Source organism: Arvicola amphibius, chromosome 12 (genome assembly GCF_903992535.2).
Source record: "Arvicola amphibius chromosome 12, mArvAmp1.2, whole genome shotgun sequence".
NCBI classification, from domain to species: domain Eukaryota; kingdom Metazoa; phylum Chordata; class Mammalia; order Rodentia; family Cricetidae; genus Arvicola; species Arvicola amphibius.
In genome coordinates this window covers 166,502,605-166,522,612 of record NC_052058.2, presented here as the reverse complement: position 1 = coordinate 166,522,612, position 20,008 = coordinate 166,502,605, and the positions used below count along the sequence as shown (strand labels likewise).

Below are 20,008 nucleotides of genomic sequence, written 5' to 3'. Positions count from 1 at the left end.
TGTATATTTTAAGGTGTGGAATTTGATGCCTTCCAGAATATTTTATTTTATTTTATTCATTTTATCCTTACCTACTAAAATTTTGTAAGAATTGTAAATTATTCTGGAAATTATATATTGATATTGGTTTTAAATTTTAACCTTTTTTAAAAAAATATTTACCCCCAAATAAAAGAGTCATAACCCCATGGCTTGAGATTAATTAATTGAACCTCTAGTCCATGTCTATCTGTGTGTAAGTACACACACATCTTTACCTAGGAAGGAGCCTGCAGTATTTTTTCCTGTTTGTCATATTGATAGAGAAATACTACTTGATTTTACTTTTCCGAAACTCTGTATAAATCTCCTACATTACTTTTTAAATTATTTTTACTTTGGTGGAAGCACAGTGACATTTGGTAGACCCAGTGAGTTTAACTGACTTGGCTGTATTTACAGTTGGTAAATATGTCTGAGTTTCTCACTTGTAGAATTGTAGTAAGGCCCTTTCAGACAAGGTGGTTGAAGAATCGCATTAGATGACACAGAAAGCTCATAGGGCATGATGGATACTTGCCTTCCATTGCTGCATCACTGGAACCACAAATTTGGTGGATTCATAAAGAATAGTTGTTTACTTAGGCTCAGAGTTCTAGAGACTGGAAAGTCTAGAGCCTAATACTAGTCTTGGATTATAGTATAGTGGATTATTTCACATGGAAGACAGCTATGTGCCAGAGAGAGCACTCTTTCTACCAGGTGCTTCACTCATTAATCTGTGCAGGGTTAATCCACTCATGAGGAAAGCCCCTAATGACCCAGTCACTTTTGTAAGTTCTACCGTTGACTACTACTAATTAGAACAAAAGCAGTAAGAATGAACACTTGATATCATTTAAGTTGTGAGCGCAATACTTAACTTTTATCAATGTTTGGTCTTCTAACAGATACACTACAAACTTGCAAATAATAATATCTCATAATTAATATGAATTTGAGAGAGAGATTCAGTGATCCTAGAAACACTATTCGAATTGTAGTTTTTGCTCCCACTGCTGTCACTTTGCCTTCCCAGGGTGTCTTGTCTATAGAAGCAATGCTGCGGTGAAGGAAGCTTTGATTTTTTTTTTCTGAGTCTTTTGAACAGTCCTTTAACTTTTGGATAACTGTTTCACATAACTTCTCACTCATTGCTTAAAGTATCTCTTGCAAATTGTCCTCTGACTTTCATATGTGCCGTGATGTGTGTGTGTGCGTGCTCACACACATGCACACACGGACAAATGTAAAATACACAAACTGAGGCTGACAGTAATCTTATTATCTTAAACCTCATTGCATTATACATGGGAAAACAGAGGCTTCGAGTAAATTATTTCTCCAGAATGCCAAACTTAGGGTGACATATGTTTATGTGAATGTACTAGATGTGTAGGATGATAAAAGGATGATATAAAGATGATCAGAAATCTGGGGTTCTTAGTCCTTAACTGCCAATTATCTGGAGAACTGGGTGTGTGGCTCTGCATGGATACCAGGAGCCATGTAAGCAGGCTCACATGGATGTGTTTGCAGAGTGCTCCACGGATCTTTTCAACCCAGAGAAAGACCTGGGAGAGAAAGCTATCCTTGGTCCTCCTCCAGCACTCTAAGATTTCTCTCTTTGCAGAGATGTTGGCAATGTGGTTGAAGCCATGTATGGGGACCTCCCTCCTCCAGTCATGCTGATCGGGCACAGCATGGGTGGTGCCATTGCAGTGCACACAGCATCAGCCAACCTTGTGCCAAGCCTCTTGGGCCTCTGTATGATTGATGTCGTTGAAGGTAAGTTTTCTAAATACTGACCAAATCGAATTCAGGAATTTATGAGACATCCTGGTCCATTATTACTGCCTGTCCATATTTATTCTCAGTTTTACTCGTCTTAAAGTATGAGCGTGTCTTTGTACCTTTATAGAATTATACAACCGTTTTCTCTTACCAGAAACTTTCAGTAACACCTTTTTATGATTGTATAATATTTCTAATCGTATGTGTTTCTTTTAGTTTTTAACAATTTAGAAACAAACTGCTTTTTCTGACTTACCCTGAGAATCTCACTGCTACTTGTACAGGTAGCCATCCTGTTCACTGGGTGCCACATGTGAAGTAAATACCGTAGTCAGGAATTACTGAGCGCCGTAGTGGAAGCTGGCTGTGTTGCTCTTCAGAATGTTCTTAAACTCTGTCTTTATTTTACCCAAGCATCACTGAATTCTATTACCAGAAGCAGATAATGGAGAGTTGACTCGGTGTGTTAGTTTTTGCCACTGTGACAAAATATCTGAGATAAGCAATTTAAAGGTGGAAAGATTCATTCTGGCCCACGGTGTCAGAGGTTTTGGTCCATGGTTGACTGGTCCATTGCTTTCAGAATATGGTGAGTCAGAGCATCACACAGAGGGAGACTAAGGAACAAATTGTTCTATCAGAGCTTGCCCCCAGTTACCTGCTTCCTCTAAGTAGGCCATGCCTCCAAACAGCCTATTCCATATGCATTCAACAGTGGATTAATCTGTTGATGAAGTTAATGTCTTTATTACCCAACCATCTCTCGATGGTGCAACCAGCTGAGGGCCAAACCTTTCAGGGAGGAGTCTTCCTGTGTAAGCAATGCCATTCCGTCATTGTGGATGTGAGAGTAACATGAGTACTGTTCTTTTGGTGATACAGGCATAGGCAAGGGTTTGTAAGGACTCCAATGACACAGGAAATCATCTGAAAATTAGCTGCCAGAATTCCACAAAGCTAGGAAGCTTCTGTATAGAAAAAAGAAACTATCACCAGGGTGAAGAAGAGATGACCTTCAGAATGGGAAAGGATCTCTGAAAGCTAGTTCATACTGGGGATTCATATCTTATGTGTGTGTGTTTATGGGTATGTTTGTGTGCATACGTGTGTGCAAAATTTAACACCAAAAAGTAGTATCATCAAATCAGTGAATGGATGAGAAAAGTTCTCAAAAGAAGAAATACAAATTGCCGATAAAGAATTTTAAAAGTGTTCCATATTCTTACCCACTAAGGAATTGCAAATTAAAGCTGTTTCAAGATTCCACTCACTCCAGTCAGGGGTGATGTCTGTCATTAATAAAACAATTGATTACATGCTGTTAAGAATATAGGAAAAGAGGGACTCTTTTCTGACTGGAATGTAAATTTGTGTAGCCACACTGAAAGTCAGTATGAGGTTCCTTAAAAATTTGGGACTAGAACTATCATAACCTAGCTCTGCCTTGTGGATATATATATACCTGAAGGACTCCAGTCAGCAGCCCAGAGACACTTGCACATCCATATTTTTAGCTAGTTCTGTGGAATTATCCTAGATGTGCATAATACATGATAGATAAAGAAAATGTGGCACATATGCACAATGAAATTTTATTCAATCTTAAGAAAAATGAAATAATGACATTTGCAGGAAAATAGATGTAACTGGAAATCATGTTAATCAAAATAAGCCAGATTCAGAGAAATACCACATTTTCCCTCATACGTGGAAACGAAATTTAAAATTGTGTGTGTGTGTGTGTGTGTGTGTGTGTGTGTGTGAGAGAGAGAGGGGGGGGGAACAGGGAGAGAGGAGAGAGAGATCTAGCTGTAAAGAGATCCTCAGGAGAGGAGAGGAGAGGACGCTGTCTTGGGGTGAGAGAGGGTAACTGGGATTATATGTGATGGGAAGCAGAAGAGTGTACTTGACTGGGAAGAAAGAGAAGTGAGGCATGGAAGGAATCGTCAGGGAGGGAGCAAGAGAGAACAAGGAATAATGACATATACACGATGAAACCCAGTATCTTGTACAGTAACCTAAAAGGAAAAATAAGTACTAAGTAGAATTGCAAAGCAAGAAAACAAAGTTTATTGATGTGGTTAACATTTTTGTTTAACATCAGGTACAGCCATGGATGCACTTAACAGCATGCAGAATTTTTTGCGTGGTCGTCCTAAAACCTTCAAGTCTCTGGAGAATGCTATTGAATGGAGGTAACCCACAAATCTAAGCTGTCTCAATTTCAGATGTTATGTTTTAGCCTCCCCCCCACCCCACAAGTACTGAGAAGCAGAAGGTGACTTTCCAAGCCTTTCTGTGATAGTGTGTAAGGAGATAGCTTTGAAGCAGAGTGTTTTTCAGTGTTCCTAAGCCTCAGTCACCTGCAAAGTGTACCTTGCTAATACAGCATCTCCTAGGATATTAGTAATTACAGGCCGTCTGCTGTCCAGCTGGTCTGCCCTGAAGGTGAGAACTTGCATCAGGTGGTCTCCAAAGCTTCCTCTATCCCTGAAGCTCCATGGTTCCAGACTCGCTTTCTGTGTCTTACAATGGTGAAGAAATGGCAGGTGCAGGTTCTGTTCTCCAGAACAGTAGGGCAGGTGTTCTGTTCACTAGAATTATTTGGATTTGTGAGGACAACAAAACAAACAAAAAAACTTAAGTAGTTTTTATAAAAAATTGCTGGCAGAATTGCTTATGGCTTCTGTTGAAGGGTCTCATCATTGAATATAACTATTAGTCCAACTGATAATTTTGTAAGTCGGTGTGAAACTTACTTCATGCTAAAGGATGAAGATTCAAAGATGAGAAGAACACTGCTGCCCTCTGCAGAAATAAGTCTTAGGACTCACTGAGCCACTCTTCAGCCTCAAACCTACTTTATAGCAAACCTCCTTTTTTTTAAATTTACGTGTGTGTGGGAGAGAGAGAGAGAGAGAGAGAGAGAGAGAGAGAGAGAGAGAGAGAGAGAGAGAGAGGAGAGAATTGCCAATAAGGAACTGTGTGTGGGTACCCGCAGAGACCAGAAGAGAGAGGGATCTGATCCCCTGGAGCTAGAGTTAAACATGGGTATCAGCTGCCTGACATGGGTGCTTTGGTCCCTTGGAGGGCAGCAAGCACTGTTTAACCTCTGAGCCATCCCTCCAGCCCAGCAAACTGATTTTTGATAAAGATCTTAACCTGTTCCTAAAGGAAGAGCCTAAGCTGATGATATCTTTTTTTGTTTATTTGTTTGGGTTTTTTTTGTTTTGTTTTTCGAGACAGGGTTTCTTCTGTAGCTTTTTGGAGACTGTCCCGGAACTAGCTCTTACAGCCCAGGTTGGCCTCGAACTCACAGAGATCCGCCTGCCTCTGCATCCCGAGTGCTGGATTAAAGGCGTGCGCCACCACCGCCAGGCTAAGCTGATGATATCTTAAAGGCCCCACCTCTACTGTTGCAATGAGAATCCAGTTTCTAGGGAATGAGCTTTGGGCTCCCATTCCAAGTAGAGCAGCATATAAGGCCATGGAAGCTGTCGTTTGCCACCAGCCCGGCACTGCCACAGTCCTCCTACTGACTCACTCCCCAGGGCCTTCAGCTCCACAATGAGCCAGCTGTCCAGCTCTCCGCTGTGCTCTGCTGTGCCCTCTTTTTGTGGCTGACTTCTCCCATTCAGTCCTCAGTGCAGTAGAACATGGACAGACTTCTCAGCTTCCTCATTGGAAATAAAGCACTTCTCTGAACATGTTCTCTCATATCAGTGTTATCCGTGTGCTTCTGTGCTTCCCATGTACCCACACCGGTAATAGGTGAAGTCTGTTCAGTAGCACATGGTGGCTGCAGCTTTGTTAGAGCCCATGGAACCTACACTACTCTTCCCTGGTATTGTGCTGTGCTAAGTACTGAATAACCTCTCTCCTTTCTCTCCTAGTGTCAAGAGCGGCCAGATTCGAAACCTAGAGTCTGCTCGAGTCTCAATGGTCGGTCAAGTCAAACAGTAAGTCTTTCATCTCTTTGCCTGGCTAGAGGATGAAAAACAGGAGAGAATTAGGGCTCCTTTGTTCCTGCACTTATTCTGCCATACTGCTAAATGCCTTCATTATTTTAGATAAAATTACAGGTGAGTTCTGTTTGTCTAGCATGGAGATGGTTTTTCTAGTTGTTTTTCTGTTTGGCTTTTAGAAACTCCAAAGCCCAGTAGTGTCTTCTTTAACTCCTAGATTAAATTAGCACATCTCCTGTTGTTAGAGTGGGCATTCCAGTGAGTACACATTTAAACTAAGTGTCCACACCAGTGTTCCTGTGTTAGTGTCTATTTGTCACTGAGCCAAACCCAGTATGAAACCCAAACCCAAGTATGAAATTCTGGCAGAGTTAGAATAAAAGCCAGATTCAAAGGCTGAGAGCTGAAATTACTCAACCTAATTGATCTTTCTTGGTGGATTTGCATGTGTCCTTTGTAAAATAACTACAAAATAAACTTTAATTGAAAAAACATCATCCACTAGGCCAGACAGGAGTGTAGGAGTTGGAAAAACGGCAGTGGCGTCGCGGAACGCTCATCATCACTAGGGACTGTGTATTGTGTTTAATGTGCAGTCTTGTTGGTAAGATCTTGAATTTCTGAAAAACTATGTCTTCGTGTAATTTAAGGAACCCTAATGTGATCAGTGCCCATTTTTAGTGCTTTAACTCATGACCAGTCTTGTTCAGTTTACATGCCTGTTAACTTCCCCTAACCTCAAATATTGTGAAGCAAACTCCCCCCAAATCTGAGTCTTTCTGTAAGAATTTATTATGCTCTGGAGAAATAATAATAACATTATTACACCTAAAAAAATTAGAATTTAATAGCATCAATTAATCTAAGCAGTAGTATTTTCTTGTTTCAAATTTTTCTAAATGTTTTGATTTACAGATAATAATTTGTATGTGCATATGTACTTGGGTGTTGTATAATACTATTTCAATATTATGTATATTTTATAATGATTAATTCAGGGTAACCAGCATATCTATAACCTTGAATAATTATTTCATGATGAAATCTCTCAAAATCTTCTTTTCTGGCCTTTTTGAAATATGCACTACATTATTGTTAGACTTAGTTGGCCTGCTATTTAATTCGTAACTTGAAAGTGAAAATCGAGATAAACACAAACAGTCTGCTGATGCCCTCTTGAGGGTCTGCTTTCTCTTCCTCTGCCACACTACCTGGTAGATTTTTTTTTCTTTTTTTTTTTTTTCTTTTTTTGGTTTTTCGAGACAGGGTTTCTCTGCAGCTTTTTTTAGAGCCTGTCCTGGAACTAGCTCTTGTAGACCAGGCTGGCCTCGAACTCAGAGATCCGCCTGCCTCTGCCTCCCGAGTGCTGGGATTAAAGGCGTGCGCCACCACCGCCCGGCTTACCTGGTAGATTTTTGAGGAAGCTAGTTTGCCATGCCTCTAGCTGCCTCCAGGCCTTAGAACCCATAATAACACCTGTCTATATATTTTTCCACTGAGTTTTCTCTAAAAGGAACCATGGGACCAGCTATTCATATAATAGCAATTTTTCTATCTAATTATATGGTAAAGAGGTTCCATTTGTGTCATTGTTGGCTTAATTTCTTTTAGATTTGACAGTTTGGTACATGTATATAAAGATTATTCACCCTTTTTCACCCACTCTCATTCCCTCCTACTGAAATTTTTTTTGCCAGCAAGTCTCCCTTCTGCTGTTGTTGTAGGAGGCCACTTGTTTGTTTCCCGACTGCCACAGGCTCTAGGGCCACGGGGTGGGAGCCATCCTCACCACCTCAACTCTGGGTAGCACTGTGCAGCTTATAAACCCCTAAATCTGCCATGCTTTCCTGCCTGTGCATGATGAGCAGACTCCATCTGGCAGTCTGCCCAGGTAGGGGTGCTAAGCCCTGGGTATGGTCTCAGCTACTTTCCTCCCAACCTCTGGTGGGCACATAAGCATCCGTACCCAAAGTGGGTAGCGGGCATCAACCCCAGAAAAGAGCCAGAGTTTATGCTGGCAGCACGGACCAGGAAGCCATTTAACCATGTGGGTTTTTTTGTTTGTTTTTTGTTTTGTTTTGTTTTGTTTTGTTTTGCTACTGCTGAATCAGGAAGCTCTCTTAAGGGAGTTACAGTGTGCCGCCGGCAAGCATAGCCCCTCTGAAAAAAATGCGGCTGAACTTTGTATTTTAGTGTCTAGAATTCCTTTCCAAGCCCTCTCAAGTTTTATGTAGATTTAATCAGCCACGTTGGTGTGCTTGTAGAGTCCGTTTTTTATTTCCCGGCCACCCAGACTCCCGAAATAACCACACAGAAACTATTAATTAAATCACTGCTTGGCCTATTAGCTCTAACTTCTTATTGGCTAGCTCTTACATCTTAATTTAACCCATTTCCATTATTTTATACTATACCACAAGGTTTGTGGCCTACCGACAAGGTTCGAGCTGATGGCTTGCATCTGTTTCTGGCAGGGGATCCATGGCTTCTCCCTGACTCCACCTTCTTTCTCCCAGCATTCAGTTTAGTTTTCCCTGCATGTATGTCTGGGTGAGGGTGTCAGGTCTCCTAGAACTGGATGGAGCTACAAACAGTTGTGAGCCACTATGTGGGTGCTGAGAATTGAACCCAGGTCCTCTGGAAGAGCAGTCAGTGCTCTTAACCTCTGAACCATCTCTCCAGCCCCTCGGATGCCATTTTTAAGAAGAAGAAAAGATATTGTTTGGATTGGATGTTCAAATGTGCAGGGTTCTACTGGCAATGGTCATTGTATTTGCCAGTGTCTATATGGTAGCTATTAACACAGGACTTGTTGGGGGCGGGGCTTGTTCTGATGTAAGTAAGGAGCTTCTTTGCTTTGGAGTTTGCTGGGACTGAATTTGCATTTAGCCTTACACACTTATAACGTTTGTCTTAATTCTTCAGGACTACTTCATAGAATATAAAAATACCAATAAAATCTCCATCACCATGTCCCAGAAAATGACCATTACCTTTTTATGGGTTCTTTCTGGTAAAAGAGTAAGATATTTGACAAGACATTCATCCAGTATTTTTTTTCCGATCTAGGTGTGAAGGAATTACAAGTCCAGAAGGCTCTAAGTCCATAGTAGAAGGAATCATAGAGGAGGAGGAAGAAGATGAAGAAGGAAGCGAGTCAGTAAACAAGAGGAAAAAGGAAGATGACATGGAAGTGAGTAAAGACGGGGAGGAGAGAAGACAGCGCTGCCATTCTTGTCAGATTACAGACTCAGGGGCAGAGGGCACTAAGGCTGGGCTCCAGTTAGAACCCTACGGGTTCCCATCAGATTGCGTCCTCACCAGGCTCCGCCTCTCCTCTGTAAAGGTGCTCCTGTGGGTTCTCTAAGGGGGAAAAAGATCTCAGTTCCAGCCTGTATCCATCTTCTCAGGCTTATCTCCTAGAACAGGCTTTCTGGCCCCAGTGTCTGTCAGTCCGTCTGTGTTTTCGTCTTGGTTACACGATGCAGTGTAACACTTGGGGTTGTGCATTTAAGTCCTGTAATTGAGCCACATTTGAAGATGCTGTGGATGCCTGGCTCTCAGTGCTGACGCCTGCTGTCCTCTAATTACATAGAAATCATTTCCCACATAAACATTATGTTCAGCTCATGTCAGTACTGCCTGGCTTTTAAAGTATTTTTTTTTTTTATCTTCCTGCCATCCTTGAGATCAATGGTCAGAATAGAATTTACAAATATATAAATAAGTTTTCATCTCCTTGGGCCTTGTAACACATTGTAAGGTAAAAGAAGAGTTTTCTCTCATATTACAGCATAGTAGCATCTTAACTCCTAAATTAGAGGCAGAGGAATCACAGCTCAAGGGCCACTTGGACTGCAGAACTACGGGCCGATGGCACCACACTGAGCTCGTGGTTACAAATTGTCTGTTGCCGTTGGGCATCTTCTCATTGCTCATTGCCCAGCTGGGTATGCATTCTCCTTTATGTGACTGTGTGTTTAATTATCTCAGCACTGTTAAAGAGGCTGTGTGTTCCCTGCCAATTCTCTTGATACTCTCAGCAGAGTTCATTTGACCGTGTGTCTCAGTGTTCATTTCTGGGACCTGTGTTTCCGCTGTGTATCTTTAATGGCAATATCAAACTTCCTTGGTTTTGTGGTTCTTAAGGCCTCACACATGCTAAACCTCTGCCACTGAGTGATACCCCTAAGTCCCAAACTTTTAATTACTGCAGCTTGTAACAGTTTTGAAGTTAAGAAGTATGAGTTCTCCAGTTTTTTTCCTCTTTTGCAAAGTTGATTGTTTACTGAAAATCATATGTAATCTTAGACAGTTTTAGGATCATTAAAAATGTCTTTACATTTATTAAATGTTAAAAATAACATTTAAACCCACATAGGGATTTCACTGACTCTGTGGTCACTTTGGGTGATGCGGACACCTTGGTCACCACCGATCTTCAGTCTACTGTGTCATCGAATGTCCACACCCAGGTTTTGGTGTCCCATTCGATGCAGCATCCTAATCACTTATTTCAGTTACAATATCTAACCTGTTTCCATGACACAGGAAAGCATGGGTACACTTACTAGCTCACTAATATTTGATAATACATTGTATGCCCATCCCATTGTCAAGGGAAGACAGATGTTGACATTTTTCCTATTTGTCATATTGCCTTAGAATTACCTTTACTAGTCATCATCATAAATCTGGACTGAGATAAAGTACTCTTTTCACACACACATCAGTTTGTTCTTTCCTGTAGTCTGTCATATTTGTCTGAGGGTGATCCTAGATTGGATGCCAGTTTCTGCTTTTTCTTTCATTTAGGTTTTTTTTTTCTTTTGTTTTACTAGAGTGTGGTTTTTGTCCATGTTCTTTTGTTGATATGTCCTTTTTACTCACTGGTATAAGAAAAGTTCTGACTTGGATCAATAATTAACTGCCTTTTTGATCTTAAGAAGATTTCCTAAATTTACTTAAATAATAGAAGCTGTTGGGTATGTTGGACTGTGTCTGGAATACCAGCCAGTTGGGAGGTTGAGGCAAGAGGCTCATGTGAGCCAGAAGAAAACAAACAGTGAAAAAGAAAACTTCAGACATCCCAAAGTAGAGGCTACAGCAGCCTGCAGCACTGTATGAAGGGTTAGTCTACCTTCAGCTTTAGGTCAGTGGGCTCTTGATAAATGCTGGTTCCTCCTTCCTTCCCACAGACCTGCTTTCTACCCTGCTCCCCAGGGCTTGTCCTCACCCTTTGCTTTTATTCCTGCAGACCAAGAAGGACCATCCGTACACCTGGAGAATTGAACTGGCAAAAACAGAAAAGTATTGGGATGGCTGGTTCCGGGGCTTGTCCAATCTCTTTCTTAGTTGTCCTATTCCTAAATTGCTGCTCTTGGCTGGTAAGTGTGTGTGTGTGTGTGTGTGTGTGTGTGTGTGTGTGTGTGTGTGTGTGCACTGTTTGCTTGGCTGAAATAATCAAATACTATAGATTGGATGGCTTAAAGAACTGAAACCTGTTTTCTCACAGTCTGGGGGCTAAAAGTGTAAGATCAGAGTACAGTCAGGCTAAGTTCTCAGAAATCTCTTCCTATTCGCAGACCTTCTCTCTATGCTTTCATATGGCTGAGAGAAAAAGAGACAGTTTTCCTTGTGTCTTTTACAAGGACACTAATCTTACTGTCTCAGAGACCCCCACCCTTACAACCTCATTTTGCCTTTTTGTAGACCCATCTTCAAATACACTGTGGACTGGGGGTTCATCATGAATGGTGGGGACAGTTCAGTCCATAGAAGTGTGAGTACTACCATCTAGATGTGAGCTCATTAAAACTATTAATATTAACAAATTGGGAGTGACTTAAAGTGGAGAACCATCCTTGTCCCCTAGCTTCCCCATATGCAGGCCTGAACCTAACCGGGTATGAAAGCTCTCCAGTGGTACATGACATTGACCTGGCCTTTGTGCCTGGTGAGCCCGACTCCTGGAGCTACAGACAGTGCTGTAAAACACTCTGAGTACTGTGAGAACTGAGACGGTAAAATCTTGTTGTCATATAAACATCTTTAAATGAGCATGATTGGGGCTGGGGTTAAGAATATTTGTTATTCTTGGAGAGAACCCGAATTTGGTTCACACAACCCACATTGTGGCTCACAACCATTTGTAACTCCAATTCTAGGATATCCAGCACCCTTTTCTGACCTCTACAGGGCCAGGCACATATGTGGTACACATATATACATGCAGGCAAAATACTCACATACAGAAATAAAGTAAACCACAAAACAACAACAACAACAAAACCATAATTACCCAGAAATTGGAAACTGAAAAATCTTATCTGGTGAGAATGTGCCCGTGGGAATCAGGATTGAAGGTGTAGTGGGCAACCAGGACCGTGTGCATCTGGATTGAGGTTGCGGTGGGAATCAGGACCCTGTGCATCTGGATTGAGGGCACAGTGGGGAATCAGGGCTATGTGCGTCTGGATTGAGGTTGCCGTGGGAATCAGGACCCTGTGCATCTGGATTGAGGGTGCAATGGTGCGTATAACTCTGAGGCAGTTATACTCAGTGCTCAGTAAAACCTATTTCCAAGGCATTTTCTAGGGAGTTACTCACAGATTCTCCTGTTTTGTTCCAGGTGTTGATAGACTGGATAAAGATCTGACCATAGGCCAGATGCAAGGTAAGTCATCCAGAATTTGTGCCTGTGGATCCTTTTCTGAGGGTGGGGAAATGGGCATTCATATGAAAATGATGTTCTGAGATAGTGTGGTACAGTGGGGAGAGTGTGAGCACTAGAGTCACCGCCACTGAACCGCCACTGCCGGGTGATTGTGGGCGAGCATCTTCCCTTTTCTGAAGAGCCATTGTCACCCAACTAAAAATGAGAGTCAAGCATTGTTTCCAGGATGAAAGAAATCAAATGAGGTGATGCCTTGGGAATTACTATTACACGGGCACCTAACATTGTGAACAGACATAATTTCCTGGTGTTTTCTTATGTTCAGAGTTTTCAGAAAAGAGAAACAGTATAGGTACCAAGTGGTATAAAGTCTGTTAGAAGACATGATGGTAAGGAGGGAGAAGAGGGAGCTTCCTGAGGGGTGGGGGATTTAGACACTGCTCACCTAGTAATCTGTTTTAGCTGGAATGGTCTTTTTAAAAAAAAAAAATTTATTTATTATGTATACAATATTCTGTCTGTGTGTATGTCTGCAGGCCAGAAGAGGGCACCAGACCCCATTACAGATGGTTGTGAGCCACCATGTGGTTGCTGGGGGAATTGAACTCAGGACCTTTGGAAGAGCAGGCCGTGCTCTTCACCTCTGAGCCATCTCTCCAGCCCCCTGGAATGCTCTTAAGTGTGTAAACTGAGAGTGTTGATACCAGGCTTAAGAAGATGACAAAGTATAGTGGGTCTGAGCACCACACGTGAGCCCAGATGGGAAGACTGCAGCAGGGGTGCAGCAGGGCCCAGTTTTTTCCTCTATGTTAGAATCATATGCACTAATAATATAATAGATCTGAAGGCGACACAGCCTCCTGCAAGAGGAAGACCATTAATAGACTTAATGGTGTGGCCTAGTTCCTGCACTAATTACACAGCCTTGGACGAGATACTGCCCCAATCACAGCTCGCTTCCTTACTCTGTGATTGTAGAACCGTCTTCAACAGTGCGTACACTGGTACGCTGAAAACATGGACTGCTGTGCAGCTTCAATGAGAACCACAAAGACGTCTCCAACTTTCTTACTTTGTAAATGGAAATACTGGGCTCAGAGTTAATCAGCTCCCCACCCGACCCTGTATTTAGCATTGAGCAGGAACGCACCTGCCCCTCGTGCTGTAGCCCAGCCCAGCTCAGCTCTAGTCACTCCTTCGTTTGTTGTTGTCAGTGCTGGATACCAAGCCCTTGGACCAACACACCCAGGAAAGCTACATGCCCAACTGCTGTTCACTCTTAATACTTGTCACATTAGGGTTTGGAATGTAACTCAGTGGTAGAGTTTAAGTAGCTTGGAGCCCTACTTTCAATCCCAGGTTACCCCCTCCCCCCAAATTACCATAAGTTGTGAGTTTGCAGTGTACTGTAAGGCAGGTGAGAAAGCACATCTTACATTGCCTAGCGCACTGTTTAATACTCATCTGCTGTATTTTGCAGTAATCCATTTCAGTATTCCTAACATAGCTTACAGAGTTCCAAATGGCCCCCGGTTTTCCAGCCCAGTCTCATTGCCAGCCACTCAAATCAGCACCATGCCAAGCTTCTTTATTTCCATGGCCGTCATTTCAAGCCTTCCCTTCTGTAGGTGGGCCATTCTTTCTGTGCAGAACCTGTCTGGGTACCTTTACCATCCTTGGGACTACATCTGCATTAGCGCTGTGTTTTACTCTCCAACTAGACTGACTCCTCTGAGCACAGGATCCGAGTTTTCTGTCTGAAGTAAATTTACACCAAGTAGGAAAGAAGGAAAGGATGAAAAGTGAAGGGACCCTGAACAGGAGTGCAGTTACACTCAGCAGACTTGGCAGCTATGTCCAGAGTGTCCTGAGGGAAGGTCTTCCTGGGATGCCCAGTGACCTTGGAGGCATAGGAGTGGTTTGGGGAGGGCTTTCTATCCCTGAGGTTGCCTGTTTGTCTCCTCTCCAGGGAAGTTCCAGATGCAGGTTTTACCGCAGTGTGGTCATGCAGTCCATGAGGATGCCCCTGACAAGGTGTGTCTGGTGTCCAATGACTTGAGAGGACAACTGGGGGATGTGGGATTTCACAGAAAATTGGATAAACCTGTGTCTCAGGGTTTATCTGCCAGCTCCCCAAGTCCCGGCCTTGTGAGCACCTGTGGTCTTGGCTTTGTATGTCTGGCCTGAGGAGCCACAGGCACCTTCTTTTATTCCAGGGCCCTGTGGCTAAGATCTACTTCTTTGTTAACATCTAAAACCAGGCACTGCACCCTAAATTCCAGTTATATTCAGAGATTAATCGGGGCTCCTTCTGGGAGAAAATAGTGTTTGTAAGTCTTCTGGGAGTAAAAGATTCTTGTTCCCCTTCCCCTCTCTGGAGCCATCTTATAAGGAGTCCCCTGGTCCAGGTCCTTTGCTCTTAAGCTACCCAGACAGTAGTAAGTACCTCCAAAGACCGCAGTGGCCGAACCTTCAGCAGAAGCCCAGCACTTCCCTCCACGGGGCCTAGAATGCCTCTTCTTTTCCAGGTAGCTGAAGCTGTTGCCACCTTCCTGATCCGGCACAGGTTTGCAGAGCCCATCGGAGGATTCCAGTGGTAAGTACATAAAGGCATATGAGTCTAGCTGGATGGCCCACCTCAAAACTTAAGAATCTTGGGACTATGGATATCATGCCTTAGCCCTGTCTGGTCTGTATTACCGAAGTGGTCTGTGTTTTTCTTGGTTATATGTAGGTCCAGTGGGGTCTCGCTGAGCTATGTTGCATGCCTCATTTCCTGCAGTGTGATCAACCTTTGCCAGAAATGTCTGTGTTCTGCCTCCTGCTGAGCAGAGCTGGGCAGGCCATGGAGGTTGTGTTGAAGTCTAGATTGGGAATTTAAATCCTGCACCGCTGGCATTTAGAGGAAGTGATTCTTTGTTTGGGTCAGGGGGTGTCCTATGCAACATAGCCGCACCCTGGCCTCTGCCCACTGTCTTCCAGGAACATAATCCTAAACATAATTCTGCCAACCGTAAATGCTTCCAGATGGTTCCATATATCAAGGGAGACAGAAGTGAGACAATGGCTTGTCTAGAGGGAGAGTGAGCAAGCCATCCATGGACCCTAGGAATCAATATGAAGACTTAATTTCTCAATAAAGTGTTTGGGGGCTTCTGACCTTCAGTGTCTTGGTCGAATGAACCATCTATTTAGGGCAGCACCCCTGTCTAGCTCCACATGGGGCTGTGAAGAGATGGGTCATGCCTGCAGGGGCTTTGGTGGTCACCTGGGAGGGGAAGGTTCCCTGGAGAAAGGGATGAGCTGGGTAAAAGTTTGTAATTGTTACATTTGTAACATTTCCCCCTTTCTACCCGACAGTGTGTTTCCTGGCTGTTAGTGACCTGATGTCCACCCCTCTCTCTACCTTGAGCTCTGTTGTAAATACATCGCACCAGAGGCCACTGTGATGCCGCTGCCTCCTCCTCACCACCCCACCCAGCCATGTGACACTGGCTCCCTGTAGAGGGGCATCCCAAGATGTACAAACCCTTTCTGTATACCTGTCAAAACCATTGTTTTCCAGGGCCCTTGTCCAACAGTGGCCTGTGCAGTCTGGGGTTCCCAGCTCTTCCCCTCCCCTGTGCTCCCTGCCTTGCCTAGGGTGAGCCACCAGAGCTGTTCCTGGGGCCCCTGTTCCTGGTATCCGGCAGTGTACCTGGGTCATATGTCTCCCCAGGCTCAGGGATCTCCATTCCTTGAGAATGTTCTTGGCATGGTCCTGCCCTACCTCATGGGATGGGCAATGCACACACTGGCCCTTATTTTTCCCTTTCAAATAAAACACCAGTCAGGTCCTTTATCCCAGTCTTAACTGTTCCAAGTCTGGAAGAACCAGAGTGACCAAGGTTCCAGCCTTAGTTCAGGGAGAGGTAATAGATAGGAAGCATCCCAAGAAACGTGCCTGTAAGCCAGGTCCAGCCAGTCCAAGCACATGGCTTCCCGTCTGGGTGAGCCTACCGTCCCACTCCCACATGCCTGGGCACCTGCCCTGGGCTGAGGCCAGGCTGCTCCAAGGGTCTCATGAGCCCTCATCTGCCACAGAGCAGCCCAGGTGAAACACAGCCCACGCACAAAGCCACAGGCTAAATCCTGTGGAATTGTTTTTAATGATGGAATTTAACCATTTTCATAGCTGGTTCCTGAAGGTGTGCCAAGTGCCGCTTGCCTCTTCTAGACCCACAGTTCCTCGCTCCACTTGTGTTACTATGTAGAAACATCATGGACTAGCATCCCCATCTGCCCTCATCATAGCACTGCGGCCCCCCCTGCTGCCCAGGCACGCCGTTTCCACAGGCAGGGAGGGGCATCTTTCTGTGACTGTTGTAGGTGACGTGTAGCCCTCCTCACCTTTCACCCAACAACTTCCTACCCCTGTCCTGCTGCACGGTCCAGAGTCTGGGACTGACTTTGTTTCTTTGTTATTTATGATCCGGTTTAAAGAAAATAAATATCTCCCAACCTTTATTCATCTGAGGAGTTGTTCTTATTTTTGCTGATCTGGCTAGGAACAGTTCGTTAGATTTAGTTGCCATCAGACTCCAAAAGCCTCTTTCTCCACAGTCTGTCAGTGCCAGTAGCCAGTGCTCCTGTGAGCAGATTATCACCTGTGTTCCTTTGAAGACTCCCTAATGAAACTCTGGGATGGACACACACAGTGGGGTGCTAGGAAGAGGATTGTCAGGCAAGGGGGACAAGGGAGGCAAGAAACTGCTAGACTGTCTTTGTCCACAGCACGTCAGAATCTTCCCCAGATCCGATCCCGGAAGACGGACAGAACCTGTCTACTGCAGCCCAGAGAATCTGCATTATAGTCTCATCTCAGCTGGTGGAAAAGAGGACAGTCTGCCTCCGTCACTTCCGTTACACCTGGTCGTTTCCCAAGCTCTAGACACGCCCATCTGTTCTGAGGGTCCCTCCCAGATGACCAGGAGTCACTTCATTGTGAACTTCCTGGACAGGTGCTCTTGAGTACATGGTTCCAGCTCAGTGTGCAGTAGGAGCAAGCAGGTGCCAGTTGTCCAAACCATAGTTAGAATTCTGGCCTCTTCCCTTTATTCTCATACCACTTGCTGCCACGCCCTGTGCCTGCCTTCTTTATACCCCTCTTTCCCATCCCAGCTATTCCCTGACCTGGGCCTCATCATCTCTCCTAAATTACTACCTTACCTTTGTTGGTGTCCTGCTGCCGCCCCTTCCCCGGGATCGCTCTCCTCACACCTACCTTAAAGGCTTCCGTTTCCTCATCTGCAAACTGTAGTAAATTGTATACCCACAGGACATGAGGACCACGCGTGTTAGAGTAGATCAGCAGACAGAGCTCCAGGACTGACAACTACCCCACGGGACATGGAGGACCACGCGTGTTAGAGTAGATCAGCAGACAGCTCTGGGACTGACACAATTTAGCCTCGGTTCCTGAGCCACTAGTGCCAGCCTTGCCTGGAGGTTTGGGCAGGTTTTGTCTTCTTCCATTCTTGTGTTGAGTCAGAACTTATCTGCATTTTTCAAGTACATCCATGCTGGAGAAGCTAGAGATTATGACCAGATAAAGCAGGGGCACCTCTGCAGAGAAGAGTCCACATTCTGCAACCCATCTTTTGGTATTGCCTTTGGGGTGCATGCCCTATTGCCTGCAGGGGGCAGCATGGTCACTATGGTTTTGTTCACCAGGCAGAGCCACGATTACCAATTTCAAGCATCATCAAATTTACTTGACATCGAATCTTCAGAAGAACCTGTAGGATAGTTACTGTTACGTTCATTTTACAGGTGTGGAGACACTTGAATGTTTATTGGGCTAACTTATAGAGCATGAGTGAAGAGTTACTGACGGGAACGTGGGTGGCCCCAAAGCAGCCACACTGGAGAATCTTCATCAATCATGGATGCTGGTACTCGGGTGAGCATCCAGTGTCTTCCTAGCTCTTCCCATGGGGAGACGTCAGTCAACAAGCCCAGCTGTGGTGATCATTTGCAAACAAGCCCAGCTGGTCTGACAGTGACAGCTGTTTTGCTCAGAGGAACCTCAGCCCCAGAACAGGAGGGTGAGCAAAGAAACGAGGCCAGGTTGTCTTGCGGATAGAGGCTGAGAATGAAATGTTGATTGAACTTTGTTAAGGACTGTGCATCAAGAATGGGTGTGTTTGTTGTATGTCGTCATCAAATGTAGGCATCCTCTCCAGTTAAAGGTAAGGTGACTGAGGTTTAGAGATGGGTAATGGTTTGCCCACAGCCACAACTAGGGTGAGCATCTGTGCCTTCTAGTTCTAAGGATTGTATGTCCACTCCTGATGTCTAGTGAGCACCTACCCAGCATAGCCTATAGACAAGAAGGAGATTCCAGTGCCTTTGAGTGAGAGATTGTGGTAGGGTCAAAAACAGCATATTTGAGTCAAACCAAATGTTGTTCTATCCCTCAAGAAAATGGGCAGGTGCCGGGCGGTGGTGGCGCACGCCTTTAATCCCAGCACTCGGGAGGCAGAGGCAGGCGGATCTCTGTGAGTTCGAGGCCAGCCTGGTGTACAAGAGCTAGTTCCAGGACAGGCTCTAAAAAAAAGCTGCAGAGAAACCCTGTCTCGAAAACCAAAAAAAAAAAAAAAAAGAAAAGAAAAAGAAAATGGGCAGGGGAACTGAAATAGGGAGCTGACTTACTCGGCAAAGTGCTTGCCATGCAAACATGAAGACTTAAGTTCAGATTCCCAGCATCCATGTAAGAAGTCGGGCACAAGACAAAAATAGGTCTTTTATTCCCCCGAAGAAAAGTAACCTGTGTAGATGTGTGAGTAGGCCCCAGACTAGAGGTGTGCCTGTCAGTAAAGAGGCAGCTGTAGGATAAAATAACAGGAAGATGTCTGAGAAAGTCATAAGGAATAATGCTACTAACCATTTACAAAAAAACCAGAACAACCTAATAACCTGTGCTGACTAGTCATTTCATCTTGACACAGCTAGGGTTGTCTGAAAGAAGGGCACTCAATTGAGAAAACGCCTCCAAACGATGAACCTGTAGGGTATTTTCTTAATTGGTAATTGATGGGGGAGAACCCAGCCTACTATGGGTGATACCTTCCTTGGCTTGTGGTTCTGAGTTCTATAAGAAAGCAGGCTGAGCCAGCTATGAAAACCAAGCCAATAAGCAGTTCTCCTTCATGGCCTCTACATGAGCTCCTGCATCCAGATTCCTGCCCTGTTTGTGTTCTTATCCTGACTTCCTTCGATGGTGAGCAGGCATGTGGTAGTCTAAGCCAAATAAACCCTTTCCTCCCCAAGTTGCTTTGGTCATGGTGTTTCCTTACAGCAATAGAAACGACAGATACACCTAACCCTAAGTCTGTGCGCAAATATACATATATAGTTTAAATGAACTCTTCTGGGCTGACAGCATTCCCACCAAGAGCCAAAGACCATGTACCAAAAACCCCAACATCACGTATGAGAAGCCCTGTTTTGAATGGTTGGTCAGGGTTATCCAAAAGATTCCCAAAACATACAGGCTGTTGCTATTGCCTTTCCT

At 44.2% G+C, this 20,008-nt stretch overlaps 1 protein-coding gene across 1 annotated transcript in view; it reads left to right on the top strand.

Annotated features, from left to right (window-relative positions):
• Nucleotides 1–16,959, top strand: part of Ppme1 (protein phosphatase methylesterase 1) — a 47,805-nt gene extending 30,846 nt beyond the window's left edge. The window contains exons 6-14 of the mRNA XM_038313777.2: nt 1,652–1,806; nt 3,917–4,007; nt 5,706–5,771; nt 8,847–8,970; nt 11,035–11,164; nt 12,409–12,453; nt 14,423–14,487; nt 14,982–15,049; nt 15,814–16,959. Of these exons, the coding sequence (XP_038169705.1) occupies nt 1,652–1,806; nt 3,917–4,007; nt 5,706–5,771; nt 8,847–8,970; nt 11,035–11,164; nt 12,409–12,453; nt 14,423–14,487; nt 14,982–15,049; nt 15,814–15,832 (763 nt within the window). The 3' untranslated portion in view covers nt 15,833–16,959. The remainder of the gene's footprint in view (nt 1–1,651; nt 1,807–3,916; nt 4,008–5,705; nt 5,772–8,846; nt 8,971–11,034; nt 11,165–12,408; nt 12,454–14,422; nt 14,488–14,981; nt 15,050–15,813) is intronic.
• The last annotated feature ends 3,049 nt before the right edge of the window (nt 16,960–20,008 follow it).